Consider the following 17845-nt stretch of genomic DNA (forward strand, 5'->3'; position numbering starts at 1 on the left):
TGCGCTTGCATGTGTTGCAAGTATAGTAATGGACTGTGCTGTGGTAAAAGCTGAGCCAGCGTCAACTTTTTACCGGTCTACAATGCAATTTTTTCGCCGCAGCCCTGTGTAGCAGCACTCCGGTGTGCCAACACAGTAGTGGAAACCAGAGGAGTCTGTATTTTTGATGCAGCGATATTGTCCGTTTGAATGTGTCCTTATGGTAGGCAACATGCAGGTCAGGGTGACAATGAAGGTGGTGGGGCACATACTCCACCAGCTTGAATGGGCTTGATGCCACTGAAAAACGATGTCCCTCCATATTGTAAATACATCAATAATAAAGCAAATATTGGACTTGATACTGCATTAGCATGCAGTAGTTACACTGTTGTTTTCAAGGAGAAACTTGTAAACAACCTGTTCAAGGTTCAGGAAGTCAGCAGGAAACTAGGGAAGGGGAAGTGAGTACTCAAGACTTTCATCTTGCTTGTGTAGTGGCCTTGGGCAAGACATTTAACTCCAAAATGTTGCAATGTAGCTGGTCAGTGGCCAACAGTGGAAGAAAATACTGGGCAGCTCCCACTTGTGAAAAGGTTCAAGTGTATGAGTGTGATGTGGATTGGTCCATGTAAAACAGAGCACATAATCATTTATGCAGCTAGTATTTGCTAAATATACATTAGCCGGCAGTCTCCTCCCCCACTTACTGTACATGCAGTTATTCTAAAGACGGATGCTGACGATAACTGCTGCTAAGTGTTTTTACAAAATATTAATGTTTAAAATTTCACTTTTTACCAATAAAAGGTATTTGAAGAGTATTACAAATTGTAACTAAACCTGATTGATGATGTGGGCATCATCAATGAGCCATGATATACTGTCAATGAAATGTTCTCACTTTGCTTTTTCAAGGCAAGGAATTGTGTGGGACAGTTCTGGACATTTCCGACTGGGATCAATTATTACCAAATATAAAAACATACAACAAATATGAATTCATAAACAGGAATTAAAACAGGCAAAATGGTTTTGCTGTTTTCTGTTAAAAGCATAAGAAAACTTAAATATCAAGCTAGTATGAAGGAAAACATATATTTATATAATGAAATCAAAAGGAAACACTGAAAAAGTGCCTCTGTAATTGTATTACCTATCTTTACTTTGAACATGAAAAAGCAAAATCTTCAGAGTGGTCTTAACGAAGTGACATCACATGATATGAAAACTACCTGAAAGACCAATGGGTTTTTAATTTTCTAGAGACCAAATGCACCTTTCTGACAGACACATTAGAGCTCTTGAGGAACTGTTGATGAGAAATTATTGCATTTCTTCAAAGTTTCTCATCAGTATACAATTAAAATACTTAAGGGTTAATGTACTCATCATACCAGAATCAGGGCCACAAAGTACTGCATTCCTGCATGTTTTCAGTTAAGGGACTGATAATATAAATGAGCACAGTCGCAATTAATTTCAGTTCACTGCAGCTATCTACAACCACATGCTGAGTGTAATTACTCTGTTACTAAACTGCAAATTTCTGAACTTCAATCAGTTCTGCAAATGTCCATGGAAAATACCTGCGTACCTCAGGAACACCTGTTTTTGTCTAAATAAAAAATCCTTATAAGAGAGCTCTGATTCCTGTGTGCAGCCACTTCTCTGTTTCACTGCCCTGATGTTTCCATTATCTGTCATACTGAGGTTGTTGTGGATGTGCAAGCTAAAGAGCTTTACCAACATTTTATAAAAACACAAAGCACATGGTCAAACAAAGTATTCCTGAAATTGTGGATAATAGATCTTACACATTAGCTTCTAAAGTATAGACAGTGTTAGCAGGAGAGTTCTTCCCTGGTGTCCAGTGGCATGTCACTTTATCATAGGCGATGAAGACACAGCAGGGCTGACTGGGGCATGGGAGTAACTCTGCAGGGGGCAGAGGAAAGACAGAAATAACATTTCAGTAATGGCTCTAAATGTACCTCCCCAGGCCATAATACAAGCGCTGCTGTGTAATTTGATTACACTAGTTTGCAAGCTGAGGAAAAATAAAATCATGACAAGTGTGTTTAACATGAGAGTGACATATTATTAATAGATAATATTAATGCTGCTACCTTTAGAAGCAGCACAACAAAAGCCAATGTAAAGTGCCATTTGGGTCAGGTCCATTTTGGAGTTGAGGTGAATTTCCTGAACTCCCTGAAAGGATTCAGATTTCTGTTCTTGTACTGCAGATGTTAGAGGAAGCAGTCTGGACTCTGAGAGATGACCATCTGCCTGGCTCTCTGCTCTGTCTCACTGAGGACAAACGTCAGTGGAGCTCAGATGGTGCATGGAAAGTCTTAAGAGCGCAACAGCGGAGCCAGATATGAACTGTAACTTAACAGATTCTTTATTATACAACTTGTAAAACAAATTGTATTCTGTCAGATGTTCAGCAGAGTGATTGCACCACCTCCTGGGTTGTGGTGAAAATTTTGATGGATGCTACAGTAGTGGGTTTGTCTATGGAGTCCCAGTAGTGACATAAGTCAGTCAGAGCCAAGAATGTGAGATTCTGAACACATCATTGAAAATCATTGAATAATTCATCATTTTAGGGTTGTTTTTATGTTTGTTATTTTATACTGTTTTGATGTGTTTTAAGTGTAAGAAAAAGTTTATCATTAGAGTAAAAAATTGTTATTTATCCATTCCCATTTTCAACACACACTTTTCCAATTTTCCTCTCAACATTCCCAACTTTCCTTGCGGTTTAATGAGATGGTATTCACAACTCTGAGTGGAAATTTAAAGCTCTTATACTGGAGTTTTTGTTTCAGATACATTTTTCAGACCGTTTTTTGCAAGCATTTTGGTATTACAACGGGTGAAGGTGGGGGGTTTCTCTAACCACATCTACTTGGACAGATCGATATATGCATGTATACTCAGGCGCAGACATCTGGATCCCCCCTCCCAAGTCTAACCTTTAAATTAATCACAAACATGATTATTCACAATCATTTTGCTGCTTATATGACACTGCTAATCTCAAACAAGTGCAGGTGCAGCATCAGTTTTCAAAATAATTAAAACAAAAGCAATGCATTTTTTATATTTCACCCATGTTCATTTTAATCGTTTATTTTTTTTTTTACAAAATATAATAATTCATAATTAATAAACAAACATAACAGATGCAGTACAATATATAAATTGCTAAAAATGAAAGTAAAAATAAAGAATTAACAAAAGGCAGTGATTCAGCGCCGTTTCCTGCCTTCATGGTCTTGTCCTGGACCCCCCCACATGTAAACAGTCAAAACAAAACAAACATTGATCTGAAACCAGCTTGGCACAGGAAGTGCTCCCACATTTACAGACAAAAACAAGGAATAAATAGGAGGACAGATGGGAAGAATGCTGGGCTAAATCCTTTCCTTCCCTGTAACTTCTCCTTTACCTCTTTAGAGACACTGTGACTAAAATATACTGACATGCAGAAAAAAAAAAAAAATCACATATGTATGTATGAAGGAATGACTAAAAATGTATGAAAGTGCTCCTAATAAGAGGCATTTTAAAGCTCATCCATTTATTCTGAGTTACATCATTTTAAATAATCAAATAATATTCATTGTAATCATATGTATGATTACAATGAATATTATTTGATTAATACATGATTCTCATTCTTTTGTAGACTACATTAAGCAGATTTTCTCAACCTTGAACTGGCAGATTCTTGATATATGAAACTGTAGGTTTTAACGATATAATTATATCTGTACCGATTCATTTGAAGCTCCGTCTGTGTTTAAGAAAAGACATGAAATGCCATGAGATGATCAAAGTGCACTGAGAATATAAAAGTTTGTTACTCTCAAAATTCATATGACAGTATGACAACTTGATGGGGCCATGAGAATTTTGGGACACTGGTCAGAAAAAGTTGAGACTATGTTATGCAGTTCTTAACAAGATTTGCACTATAAAGTATATTAGTATTAGAAATGTTAACGCAAATACATGTGACATTTTTCAGTATATATCATTATGTCTGGCTGAAGTCAGTGAAGGAAAAATTTCAGAGGAAAAAGAGGGATACACTATGCAGTTTGGATTTGTAGCACTGTGACACTAAAAATATCACTATTGTACCTTTGTTCACACATGTTCACTGTTTGGATGTTTCTTGGATGTAAGAATCAAGCAGAAGGTGCCAGAACTGTTAAATTCCATGTTATGATCTTCAGACCCCAATATCTGTCATTACATACATTTTTACTCTTATATCAAAAAGCTGTGTCTTAATCCAACAAACTTCTAATAACTTTTCCATCTGATCTGTATGTATGACACCTGTCCAGAGTGATAGCGACTGACTCTCACTGAGTAACGGTCTTCAAAATCATCAAAGTCGCAGAACCTGAGAAACTGTGTTTGCATTCAGTGACTTACCTATGTTCGCATGTACATTTTAAATATTTAATTTTATGCCTATTCTGTATGTCAGACAGGCTTTTAATGGTACTAAATATTAAACATGATAGAAACAGTGTTCAGAAATTATGACACAGCACTGCACCTTCATATATCTATGTAAATCTTGAAAATGAAAAACAAGGAAGAAAACAAAACTAAAACTAAAACCTGCAAAAATATTGTGTTCCTTGTTCTCTGACCACATTCAAATCTCACCCTTAGAAAATGTTATTTAGTTTCAGCTCTTCATATTTAAACAGAGAGCCAATTACAGATTTACAGGCAGCATGTTTAAATAAAGTATTCTGTATTGTTTGAAGTGACAGATTTTACTCTGTGGTCAGACTTCTGGCAACCATGTCACTGTGGTATTCTACAGAGACAGATCTCAAATAGCTGTAGCGGCAAAAATGTTGAGCAATATGTAGAACATACTTAAAGAAACACGTGATTGGCTCTTGCTGGAAGAATTTGGGAGAAATCTCACCTGCAAACTTTTCCATCCTGATAAATAAAAAAAAAAACAAACTAAAAAAAAAACTAGAGAAACAGTGGTTAATATTGTCCATCATTCATCTGCTTTAGAAAAAAATGGACCACTAGCCACATGCTTCTGTTTTGTTTGCATGGTCACTGCAGCTCTCATCACCTGCACTGTGCTTTCACAAGTATGTATTAATTATAGCCAATCAATAGCATTGCCCTGGTGCAGGTTGTGGTAATAAGCTGCTAATAAACACATAATCAACACCTGAAAAGCGGTGATTAACACTCGTCATTCTACAATGGACATAAGGTTCAAGTGTCTCAGTCTAAAAAGAGGGTTCAAACAGACGAGTGATCCCCCAACACAGGTGGTAGGTCCATCCTTTTTCACAAAGTTAGGTAAAATGTACTTTTTGTCCTGGTTTCTTCAAACCCGGTGTAAATACCAAAACCGATCAAAGATCTCAACACAGGGCAAACCATGAAGAATACCACTCAGTTCGCATTTTTCCATTACCCTTCACTGCGTGAGAGAGCGGGGATGCTGGACGGGAGAGGGGTGCAGCAGGCTGCCAAATGCCTGGAAGTGTGATGGGAGGACAGCAGATGAGGGAGGTGAGGCAGACGGACACAGGCTGAATTCCACCTGCAGCCCACCAGTCCCACCGCCTGCTGTACCACAGTCAGGGCCCTCAGAAACAAAAGGTCCACCACGCATGTGTAACTGGTAGAAGCCTGGGAGGTGATGGTCGTCATGGCAGGACGGAGGGCTCTCGTCAGCCCACTGGGAGCTCTGGTGGGAGGGCTGGGACTGGAGCTGAAGTGGAGCTGACGGACAACTTTGACAACTGCCTGAGCCTGGATCCCGCAGGTCGTCCATGAGTGGGAGAGAGAAGGGACAGCCAAACAGCTGCTGAGAACATCCGTCACCACACAGGTCTGACAGCCCCATCACCAGCTCACCATCTGGACAGATATAGAGGAGTTCATAGGATGAGAGATCAACAAAAGGTCTGTAACTGCAGTCATGTAATCTATTACTGCTTTATTTGTTCCAGTAATGTTCACATACTGTATGTTTCAATTAAATTTGCTTCATCTGTGTACACACAGTATATACAGCTGCTTCAAAAGGTATTTATAACCCTTTTATGATACTTGGTACACTATCTTGGTAAGTACAAGTGATTTTAGTTTTAAACTAGAGTTATGGTTAAATGTTTGCTACACCTTTTAAAATTAATTTCCATTTTGATACAACAGAGATAAGCTTTGAGTAGATGTGATGGTAAATATAAAATGCACTTACAACTTAAAAACACATACAAAAGTGACAAGAAGAGACAAACGGCTGAATTCATTCTGAAATGACTCAATATATATCTGACATTATCTGTAAGATAATTTGTGGCATTTACTGAATAGCCAGAGGAGGCTTTACAGCTGTATACAATAGCCCTGTACCATTTGGCTCTAATTAGAGTTTGATTATCTACCACAGGCAAATTAATGAGATTTGTTCCCAACCACCACATCATTCATATTCTCTCTCTTATTCTCTCTTCTTGCCTTCTTTACCTGCAGGCCCAGCCTGCTTTCTGTGGCCTGTCTGGACCGAGATCATGGCTTTAAAAGAAAGCGGGGAGTTCGTCTGCGCCGGGGACGGCCCTCCTCCTCTGGATCACCATGTCAGCAGGTTTGCATGCGCACAGATACAGATACAGACATGCATACATGTATGCACAGACACAACAACAACAACACAAGACACACAAAAAGCAAGAAAATTGTGGGGAAAACACAAGGAGGTGAGACATAAAAATGATTCACAAGATAATGAATGTGATGTCAAAGTAAATGGCAAACCATGTAATTAAAATAAGACATTCAATAGACAAAAATGAAAATCTTAGAATTGCATGTAAAACGTGATGGACAGCAGAAAATTATGTGACTTGGAAAATGTTTCTGACATGGTATGTACATGGTTTATATACAGAAAGATGGGTGAATATACAAAGCTCTTTCTGATTTCAACCAAACTAAATCCACTGTGTGTGTCTTTGTTTTACTATATGCTCTATTTGGTAAAGTGCTGCTCTATGAGCAGCTTCCACTGCAAATGAAACTTCAAATTTTCTAAGCTTTTACTGTACATGTGCTTCTTTTCCAAGTGGTTCTGTCTTGCTGTAAACATGACATAATGGGAATAATATTTCAGGGCATTATGGCTGTAACCCTTGCTTCACTATTAAATGCACATTATGCTGGTCATCTATAAGAGAGCACATTTACTCTACTGTGGCAACAGTTTCCAGAATTTAAACCACCACATCAGGTGCTTGTAAGAGAATACCTCTAAGTTTTACCTTGTTTTTCTAGGTCCAGGCTCGACTGTGGAGGTAATGGGGACTCCAGCTGCCCAGTGCCCATGGAGCTGTGAGACAACAAGCCTGAAGAATTGTTGCTTCCCTCCAGCTCCCCAACCTCCCCATCCTGGTCTCCATCCTCCCTGCAACACACAACACAACCACTGTTAGTGTAGTACAGTGTGCATCAACAGTGAAAAGCTGGAGTGTGTGGCAGAACTTCAAGTTATCAAGACACAATATCAGACTAAACACACAAAGAGCAGAAGAATGACACACCCTTAAAAAGTTATTGTTATTAGGCTGAGAACTCCAAGAAACTAACATTACTTGTTCTCCCTCTGCACCTAATCTCTCCCTATTATTTTTCCTACAGAGCTTTATTTTATTGACCTAAATCCATCTCTGAGAATTTTGCTGCTCTCCCAATACCATGGAGGGGAATGGTAACAGTATTCATACTCACCATATAAATAAGTATGAATTCCAGTTAAAAGGCTTTACTTCAACAGTATAGTTAACAAAAACATGTGCTTACAGTAATGCAGTAATGCTTCCGCTTAAAGTAATGCATTGGAAAAAATAAAAGATGCGGAGGACATTTTCAGTAACAAGATGCCCAATTGATACTCTTAGGTATAGGTATGACCAAGTTACAACTAATGGGAATTAATAAATAAAACAGATTTAAAATTAAAAAAAAAAAAAAGGCATGGTAATAATAAGTTTTAGATGACTCACAGCCTAAAAGTTTCCTTTACGTTATTTTATATTCCCCATCAGGATTTCAGCGTACTGAATAGCTGAAATTACTATGGGCTACTCTAGTGCCGGTCGCATATTATACAATGATAAATCGGAAATATTGTCCATCTCTTCACACCCCATCAACTGTAGGGCTTTAACATGGGGCGGGGCATGGCATGACATGGGGTTGCACATTGCAAGACGCAGCCTGTTTGCAGATTTTTGTGCCTGTTCACAATTCATGTATGTTTTGGCTCAGGTGTGATCTCTCTATATATACACACACACACTGTATTTATCCTACAACTTTAACTTGACTATAAATCTTGTCATTAGTGCTCCAGCAATACTCACATGCTCCCTGATTGCAGGTTGTACTTCCTGCGGCTGAGCCTGGTGGCCTGCTGGGTAAAGTACTCGTGACGGTCAGACTTCTTCCACATGTAGTAATACTCCACACACTCCCCAACCGAGCGTGTTCGTACCTGAGGAGGAGGAAAACATTGTTTTTGCTTTGAGCGACAAAAAGATGTCCCATCAAATTTGTAAATGAGTACAGCAGTTAGATCATCAGTCAGGTTTGGACAACCAAGTGTCAACATCTTGTCTCCTGAGCACTCACCTTATTAGCCTGAATGAGGTGGAAGTTTTTCCCGTAAACTCGATAGCCATGCTCAAAGTTCCTACACTCCTCCTCACTCCAGGCACACAGCTCTTCTAAATAAAAGGGAAAAGCGCCGGGAATATTTTAGCACTACGCATCAATTTTAATTTATAGTTGATATTAAATTATATCAATATTAAATAGCAATTAATTAAATATTAAAATCGTAGGTCTTGGACTTAAACTGGAGCCTCACTGCTGAATAGGAGGCCATGAGGTCACATCAGTGAACTGTTCCTCCTCTGCAGTGCTGGAGTCAGCAGCTGGCGTTGCATTGACAGGGTATCAGAGACAGACATATTTTGCAGTATTCTCCAGCAGAAATGCTTTTATAGGGCTAAAATAAGTTTTCACATTGTGCTCTGTTCAGATTATTGAACGTAATGATTGACATCGAGCTCCCAAATGAGTCTACATTTCTGAAAGAAATGAAAATCGACTGTAATCTGACAATGGAATCAAAAAACAGCCTTTGTTCCTGTCAGTCCATTTGCAGAGCAAAATGTCTGTCTCTGATCTTCTATTGTGCGTCTCTGGTCAATAAGCTGCTCCTTGCTTTTTTTTGTTGTTGCATAAAATGCATTATATATGCAATGGTGTTGTTTTACACAGAGATAGCTTTAAGTTGCTGGCTGTTGCTGTATCAGTCCTGATTGAAACCATATCAATAGCGGCGGGAAGGATTGATTCCTTTTTTGTTGTGCAGGCTTTTACACTACATGACTTGGTAGGCTTCTTTGGTAGGCTCCCTTTGTGGGAAAGAGTGAATCTGGGAACAGTTCTGTGGTTTCTTTCTGAAGAAATACATGGGCTTGGGCTTGGGATGTGAAGTTTCCAAGCGGCTTCAACCTGTCTGCAGCTAATATTTTGAGACACACAATGCGTCATGGTCTTTCTTCAGTACCAACCATCCCAAAGGAGGCACGCCCCCCCACTTTGGGAATCACTGAGTTAAGGTTTATCCTTGCTCATGGCAGGGATCAAGTTTGTTCTACAGCTGTGAGAAGTTATTCTAAATAATGTCTAAAAACATTGGCAAATGAAATGTAATTACATAATAACTATTGTACAGTTAGAGAAATATTCATTATCATATTTCAGTCATTATCACAGTCATGATTTTCAGTGGATTATAAATAAATGTAACAGCAGGTTGGAAAAAGTAGTGTAGGTCAACAGGAAGGTATTTTTTTTTTTTTTTTACCACTGAACACTTTCACATTGAAGTGCAATCGTCTCAGTGCCTCTTCTGCATTGAAGTTGCATTTCACTAGTTCATACAGTGCCTGAGGATCAAGAGAAAAGGAGGAGGGTGAGCCAAAAGGGTTAGACTGTTACAAAGAGAAACAATGGTTGCAAAACCTGACCTCTATATTTACACTGAGTGGAATACAGTACAGAAGAACTCCTGTTCATTTAATGACACAGAATGACCACTGACAAAACCTGACCAAGCCATGATCCACTATCAGTTGCATTTAGTTGAAGTAGGTTAATCATTGAGGGGAGAGATGGATTCTCAAGCCTCGAGACAACTGGAACACAGTTTATGATAAAAAGCGATACAACTCAAGTGTTTAGTCAGCGAGTAGGCCTACACAACTTCAGATACTAGCAGACCTCTACATATAACCACCAGTTTCTTTCAACACATTTAAACAGCACGTCTTCTTCACTGCTAAACACATAATATTAAGAATCTTTGACTGTAACTTCCTGGGTAATGTAACTACAGTCAGCAGCACAGCTAAAATACACTTTTCTGGGATGCAAAACAAAGCTGTACCTGTTCGTTGTCTCGGACAGTGTCCCCTTGTGTTTGTGTGCATGCTGCTCCCTCCTGGCCACGCGGTCTCTGTGCATACAGCAAGAACTCTTCCACTTTCTGCACCGGTAGAACACCTGGCCTCCACAGCAACTGGTCCTCACTGCTGTAGGCTAGAGGAACAAAAAAAAAGTTAGAGAGAAACAGTGGAAGGGGCAGAGAAAGATGATGAGGAGCTGGGAAGGGGAGGAGGAAGCGTGTACTGATTAAGAGACAGAAAAAGAGACGGTGAAGGTAGACAGAGGTGTGTTTGTCTTTTTTTTTTTTTTTTTTTTTTTTTTTTTTTTTTCCAATGGGAGTCACTTTTTCTATTTCTACACAGAGGGGCTTTAATTACCTGAAATGACTTGGTGCTTGGAAGATTTCATACAAAATTCATACAACATGGGCAACGGTTGCTTACCTCTCTCCTGGTAGGTATATGGACCGAGTGGAGGGATTTTTGCCTGGTACATAGAGCCAACCATGATCTCCTGAGAAGGAAACCAAAGACACATTCTGTCATAGCTCTGAAATGTGACATATATGCTAAGTTTGTGCTGTGTGGTAGTGTTCTTCAGGCAGACCTGCCCACTTGAAAATACAAGAACTAGGTCTCAGGTCCAAGATACTCACAGGCTTGCATACATGAAAATATTTGTAAGTACTGCATCTTTTGATGGCCAATCAAAAACAAATAAATAATAAATTAGTGGTTTGCATGTGGCTTTGACAGTTCTGTTGAAATCTGGTCCCATGTCCTGGAGGTTAGTTTGGGTTTAGGTTCAGTTGGTCCAACAGAGTGGTCCCAGGAATTTCATATTGTACAATCCTACAGAACAAGATTTATGCCAAAGGTCAATACCAACGCAGGGAGAAATGTGATGTGGGAAGGATGTGTACAGCTTTTGAAGCTGTCAAAACCTCCACTGCTCGTCGGATCAAAAGTAAGACCGAAAAAAAGAAAGATGCTTGGTGATGCGTGATTTTCTCTCCCATAAAGAAATGAAAAACTGCAACATACCGTACAATATGCTTAATGTCTCTTACTTAAACTGAGTCAGAATCAACTTGTGTCCGTTTCAAAAAGGTCCAGTGATCATCAAATGTGTGCTATTGCCCTCAGCGGCCTACCTTGTGCTCTTCATTGGAGGGAATAGAGGCATCATCGGAGTCCTCATCTGATGAGCTGACTAATGTGTTTTTGTCTCCACCTGAGAGACAAAACATCAGAAACTGTACACATACTGCATGTCAAAAGATTTTTGTCATAACTCTTGATGCTATCTTAAAGTCATGTCTTTCTGCTGACAAATCACAAGAACTTTTTTCAAACTAGAATTACCACCCCGTGGGTGTATGCCTCCGCCAACCAGTCTAGTTGTAGCAGTTTATGTCCATGTCTGTCCCGACACATAATATATGTAGTGAATACTTGGAAGGAATTGAATTAAAAAAAAGGTTTAAAGTGTATTTTTGGCAAAATGGAAGTTATGACTATATTGATGATACATATGTATGATTCCAGTGAATATACATTGTTGAACTGATTAATGAAGGATTATCATAGATGTATTGGCTAAACAGGTACACATGTACTTGATTACTATGTAAAGATGGATTCTTATAGAGTATAGTTAGCTACGCAAAATGTGGTACTTTTGTTTTCTCCTAGGCATTTTTAGATGTGAAGCCTCTCTATGAGCTGAAACTCACTCACAGGATCATGATTAGCTACGCATGCTCCAATTCGTTATTTGCAGTCACACCGATGATGCTCGAAGTTCAGAATGAGGCAGGAAGTGAAAGGCAGAATGGACGAGATGGAGGAAAGCCCGTACTATACTAGTTATTGTTTACTCATTGTGTCTTCCCAGTCGACATGTGTGTGTGAAATCTAAAATTGCCCAATTCATTCTTAAATTATGGCTAAAAACCTATTTTGGAGGTCACAATGACCTTTGAGTCAAACGTTTCACCTATTCAGTGGCCGACCAACTGTGAAATACGGTCACAATCTCCCCTTCTGTTCCTGAGTTGGTGTTAAATAATGGCTAAAAAAGTGTTTTTCCAGGACATTATGATGTCACAGTGAAGTTGACCTTTGACCTTTATGTCATCACTTCATCGTTGTATCCCATTAAACATCTGTGTAAAATGTTGTCATAATTATCGTATCAATTCTTGAGTTATGGCCAAAAATGTGTTTGTCAAGGTCATTTTGAGGTCACAGTGACCTTGACCTTTGAGTTGAATGTGTCGCCAATTCATTGTCCGACCAACTGTAAGTATGGTCATCAATTCTTGAGTTACGGCCAAAAACGTGTTTTGTGTGGTCACCTTTGACAACCAAATTCTAATCAGTTCATCCTTGTGTCCAAGTGGACATGTGTGCCAAATTTGAAGAAATTCCTTCCAGGCGTTCCTGATATTGCGTTCATGAGAACGGACGGCTATCACTGGTGCGGAGGCATAAAAACATTTCAAACTTCAGTTTTGTTCAGTTTTTTCGTTTATTATTAACCATTATTCAACAGGCAAATCCTATTGAGATAAAAAATGTGTTGAAAGTGAAACCCACCCAAGACAGCAGTAGGTAGCACTGAAAGTGAGAGAGAGACAGGGTGTACAGAATAAAAGTGAGAATGCGATATATCTAACGCAGTATAAAATACAATTGAGGATAAAGCAGCCAACAGAAAAGAGAAAATCATCAGAGGAACAGGCTCTTCCTCTCTTTTACCTTTAGAGAAACTGTGTGTTCAGTCAATCTCTCCAGGATATAAATACAGCATTCCTGCCATATATTCAGTTTTCGTGGTATTTTGTGGACTCAGCACCAATACTGTCACTCAGTTCAAATAGAATCACTACCAGGGAAAGGCTGTTTGAATATATTTAAACTCCTTCAGTTCAGAAATGTTTGAGTGTCATTGTTTGACATCATTCATTCATATGTAGAGAGACACATAACGCAGCACATGCCGTCACACAGGAAGGTCCCATAACAAATTACATAGAAATAAACAAATCAAAGCTTTCATGTAATTCCCTGACATTATAAACTCTGGCATGTCATGTTATTGAAGTAACAAGCTGCAGTCTCAGCAAAGCACTGATTTTAAATTGAACTATGAGAAAATATTACACCAAAACACAAAGGCTCCAGGAGTGCCCTTTCTTTCATATATACAGGGTTTCATCAGAAAAAGGCCCTGAGTGTGCATGTGGGTCTAACACTGTTCCATCTGAATTGAATTTGTGAAGCTAAATCTCAATTTTCGAACTTTTCTTTTGCGGGGAGATCATTTTAAATGTCATATAGTCATTCGTAAATGTACGTCTTTGTGTGCGTTACCTTGGAGGCGGCGGAGCAGATCTGAAGTGTTTGAAGTGACTGAGGGGGTGAGATCATCAGCTGACGATTCTTCTTCCTCCTCCCCAGGAAAGAGATCCTCAGTTATCTGATCCTGTACAACACACATAAAGAACAATAGAACAATAGAACAGCACAGTACGGCAAAGCACAGCAAAGAACACGACAAAACAGAATACACTTATAATATTTCATAAATTAACGTTTCCCCACGTTCTTGTATCTCACCTTGTCCAGTGTCATGTCTGGCAGGCTGGCAGCCATGTGACAGGTCTCCTTCTCAGGATCTGACACTGTGTAGCCATACAGAGCCAGCAGCTCCTCCAAAGGAAGCTCACTGGCCTACAAACAGAGAGTTACAGAGGGAGACAGCGACAGGTGGAGGGATATGAGTGTAACTTCCACATTTCTTAAAAATAACCTCCTCTAGACATTTGTCAGTTCAATGATCTTGGCTGTAGCTCAACAATTCAAGAATAGACAAGGGACATAATGCTATCTATCCTGATTTCTCAGCAGAGTAAAACCCAGAACAGGTCAGTCAGATTTGAGGAGTTGAAGCAAATGTGATAATCAACAGCTGTGTGTTTTATATCATTTCCTGAGCTTGGTTTTCAGAGGAAATTTCAGCCGTCTTGAATGTGATACATAGCTAAGTGTGCCATGACAAAACGAACGCTGTATTTCTTTGCACAGGTAGGCGTATAAAGCAAATCTATTATCGGTATCTGTTAACTGCTGCTGCTGATTAGACGATGTTTGTTTGCACATTACTCAACCTGAATGCTAAAGGACAGAAGGTAAAGACAGTGACACTGAGGAGTGTGGAGCTGTTTCTGTGTAAGTGCAGCTACTGTCAACAGGTCTTACTATGAGCTCTGACACAGAGCTTTCTGTTACGATGTCAGGTGGTTATGGAATATATACTGTAAATGGGGTTTTCTGTCTGCAATTTCCAGAAAAAAAGTTGCATGAAAACAATGCCATTTCTATCTCTTTAGAGTGCTTTATCTGTTTGTATCTAAATAATGTTTCTGCATTCAGTTACATAAGGTGATGAAGGATTTTGGTCCTCTGACTGACTTATTAAAAACTGTGTTGTTCACATAATTTTGCAGAGGCAGAATTATCTAAGAGTAAGAATAAGAATAATGTGAAGATGGGTATGTAAGTGATGCAGTAAGGTCTGCAGCTATTAAGTTCCCATAATAAAGAAAAATATTTTGTCGAGGACACTGTGGCTTCATACAGAAACAAACTTTAATGTATGCAGACGTGGCTGAACTTGACCGTACAGTGTGGGACTGCGCTGCCATCTTCATGGGGTGAAAGTTCTCCTCCAACTCCTCTAAGGCCTGTTGAGAGTTTTGCTTCTCCTGCTGAGGGCCTTCATCACTGTACCTCATCCACTCTCCACTAGGCCACGAACTCCACACTTGTCTTCGCGGGGTTTTCACACACCTACAGACACACACAAACACGCACTATTATTAGTACGCCCATTCACATGTTATGTTATGTAAAGCAGCATAGAGATGCACTACAACATGGCAGCACATTGCTCTCTGTGCATCCATGGCGCATGTGCACACATGTACACACAAACAACATGAGGGATCAAATAGTGGCTGATCCTGCCTCATCCCATTACAGATCTGCTGACTCCTGACTTTTAAACTACCCTTTTTAACTTGAGACCTGCTGCAGGGACAAAAGTATCATTCAAAAGGGTCATACTCTGCAATTGATTGTCTGTAGCATTCACTCAATTGTAACTTTACTATAATCTTACTTTATAGACTTTTTATAAAAGATCAGACAACTATCTACAGAATGTTTGGTTTTGCTTCGATATAATGCAATATACCTCTAAAAAGATAATAGTTTTTCATATGAAGGGACAGCACATTTTTCTACTGTGTCGACATGTTTTCCAATATAGGCTTTGGGATAAAAGAATGAAGTCAAAGTGGGACATATGTCTTTGATAAAGACATGCAAGTTAAGGCCACTTAAGAGTTTACTATAGAAGTAACAAAATAGTTCGGGTAGTGGGCTACAGGACAAACTATAGGAGGGTGTAAACAATCCCACCCCAGTTCACTCATAGTGCTAACACTCACTGATTTAGATTATACCTCTAACGACACCATTGCTGTGCAAATAAGTTGTAAAAGTCCGGTGAAAACCTAAATATTCATGTGGCGTGCCTCTCCCAAACCATCGGCGCTGTCTGTCTGACCAGGGGCGCTTTCCTGTGACTTGGTGCTGAACGTCTCTTCCTCTCTCCGGCTCACTACGAGTGGCACAAGAAGGAAATAACTAGTTCACAATATTTCCGAAGAGACGGTCGGAGTTTACCGCCGCCGACTCATGACATCTCTCCCAACTTTTTCACTCAATCCACTTCGTCGCCGCAGCGCACCTGAAATAGTTCAGCACCACCGTGTTAAACCCCGCCGGGCTCCCTATTGTTTCTACGGCTTTACTATCAAGGCAGAGGGAATGGCTCTTTAAAGCCAAGAACGCGGAGAGAGGCAATACGCTGGAGAGGTTCTCCATTTCTTTCCCCGCTTCCCACTTAAAATGCCCCCGTAGCCCTCTTTCACCCGGCGTTCACCGGCCGGCGAAACCGTCGACAGTCGTGTGTACCGTACGGAGTGACATAAGTCTTAAATTCGGTTCAGTTTCTCTATCATTTGAGTCTTTACATTCCTCGTTTTCGCTCACTTACCTCCGCCATTCCGTTTCTGCGCAAGCTGACTATTGCCCGGATGTTGTCGGTCTGCTCTTCTGTAGGCTACAGCTCCGTTTATTGCCGCAACGATTCAGCAACAGCGACTGTGCTTCTTTTAGGTGCAGACTTATATTGACTATTTCCAAGTAATTAAGCTATTTTTGTCTCGCTTGACAGCTGGCATTTGAGAATTTCCCCATAGTTTTTTTTTGTTACCGCCCACTTTCGGAATCAATTCTAAAATGATGCTCTTAGTGAAATATAGGCTACTTTTTAAAAATATAACGTTACTTCTAAAGAACGTGAAACTAAAACTCATGTTTAATATATGCTTGTGGTAATTTCCTATTTTATAGGCTATAAATATTGTCCTCTGACTCCCGTGTTGCCCCTCTGCTGGTTTAAACAACAGGTTGGCACAGAATATAATATTGAAGTTTAGGCTAATTAATTACATCTCTCCACCAGCAACATGCCCATGGTCGCATATGGTGACTATAAGCTCATGCTGAATATGTGAATGAGGGAGGGGACAGGACATGGTCAAAGCAGATAAAGATATAAGGCTCTGTCCTCTGCCAATGACTGCTCAGGAGATAGGAGAGGCAGAGTTAATGTATATGTTGACCACACGTGGCACATTATTCCGCAACAAACAAAACAGATCATATGATGATGATATCAGTCAGTCTTCAAGTGACAAATAAACAAAGAAAAATCTAAATGTGAAAAAAGCACAAATAAACAAAATTAAGATTATATGTATGTATTTCTTTTTAACAGATTACCTGTTAAATATACCTAACGTCTTTCACTGATATAAATGATAACATTTGTTAGGGGTGACCCACTGTAATCTTGTTTTACTGTATAATAAACTGCAAATATTATGGATCTTCATTTCAGGAGTTTCTCCTTCCTTATGAGGACTTGCCAAAGTTAAGTGATATATGTAGGCATATAGGCCTTAAGTTTACTGATTGGTATACAAATCAAACTTAAAAAAAGGGAAAGATGTAGGGAAGCCAAGAAAAGGCATCACATTGGTTTCATTAGCTGGTGTACATCTGGATCTTATTGTAGAGATACGGTAGTTTTGGTCACTGTATGGATCATAGCTACAGGCCTGAGCACTCCCAATCCCATCAAGAGGATGTTTGCTTATTGTTGTGTTTATGTATATTCTTGTGTTTAATTTACT

General features: G+C 39.4%; 1 protein-coding gene across 6 annotated transcripts; it reads right to left on the bottom strand.

Annotated features, from left to right (window-relative positions):
* Positions 1–3104: 3104 nt before the first annotated feature.
* On the bottom strand, positions 3105–16925 carry mier2 (mesoderm induction early response 1, family member 2). Of its 6 annotated transcripts, none has more exons than XR_006378228.1 (14): positions 16642–16920; positions 15203–15368; positions 14136–14249; positions 13890–14001; positions 13113–13133; positions 11666–11745; positions 10956–11025; positions 10514–10665; positions 9932–10013; positions 8686–8780; positions 8418–8548; positions 7317–7459; positions 6517–6623; positions 5778–5913 (listed from the first exon to the last, which is right to left on the bottom strand). XR_006378228.1 is itself a non-coding variant. In XM_044198771.1 (14 exons), the coding sequence occupies exons 2-13, from the start codon at positions 15311–15313 to the stop codon at positions 6568–6570; spliced, it is 1167 nt and encodes a 388-aa protein (XP_044054706.1). In that variant the 5' UTR covers positions 15314–15368; positions 16642–16913; the 3' UTR covers positions 5778–5913; positions 6526–6567. The 6 variants fall into 6 exon arrangements, 5 of the variants coding, with proteins under 5 accessions (XP_044054704.1, XP_044054702.1, XP_044054703.1 ...); XM_044198771.1 differs by having other exon boundaries at positions 6526–6623; positions 16642–16913; XM_044198769.1 differs by lacking the exon at positions 6517–6623 and having other exon boundaries at positions 3105–5913; positions 8686–8777; positions 16642–16925.
* Between the last annotated feature and the right edge of the window lie 920 nt (positions 16926–17845).

The sequence above is a fragment of the Siniperca chuatsi genome, linkage group LG6 (assembly GCF_020085105.1).
Source record: "Siniperca chuatsi isolate FFG_IHB_CAS linkage group LG6, ASM2008510v1, whole genome shotgun sequence".
Classification (NCBI taxonomy): Eukaryota; Metazoa; Chordata; class Actinopteri; order Centrarchiformes; family Sinipercidae; genus Siniperca; species Siniperca chuatsi.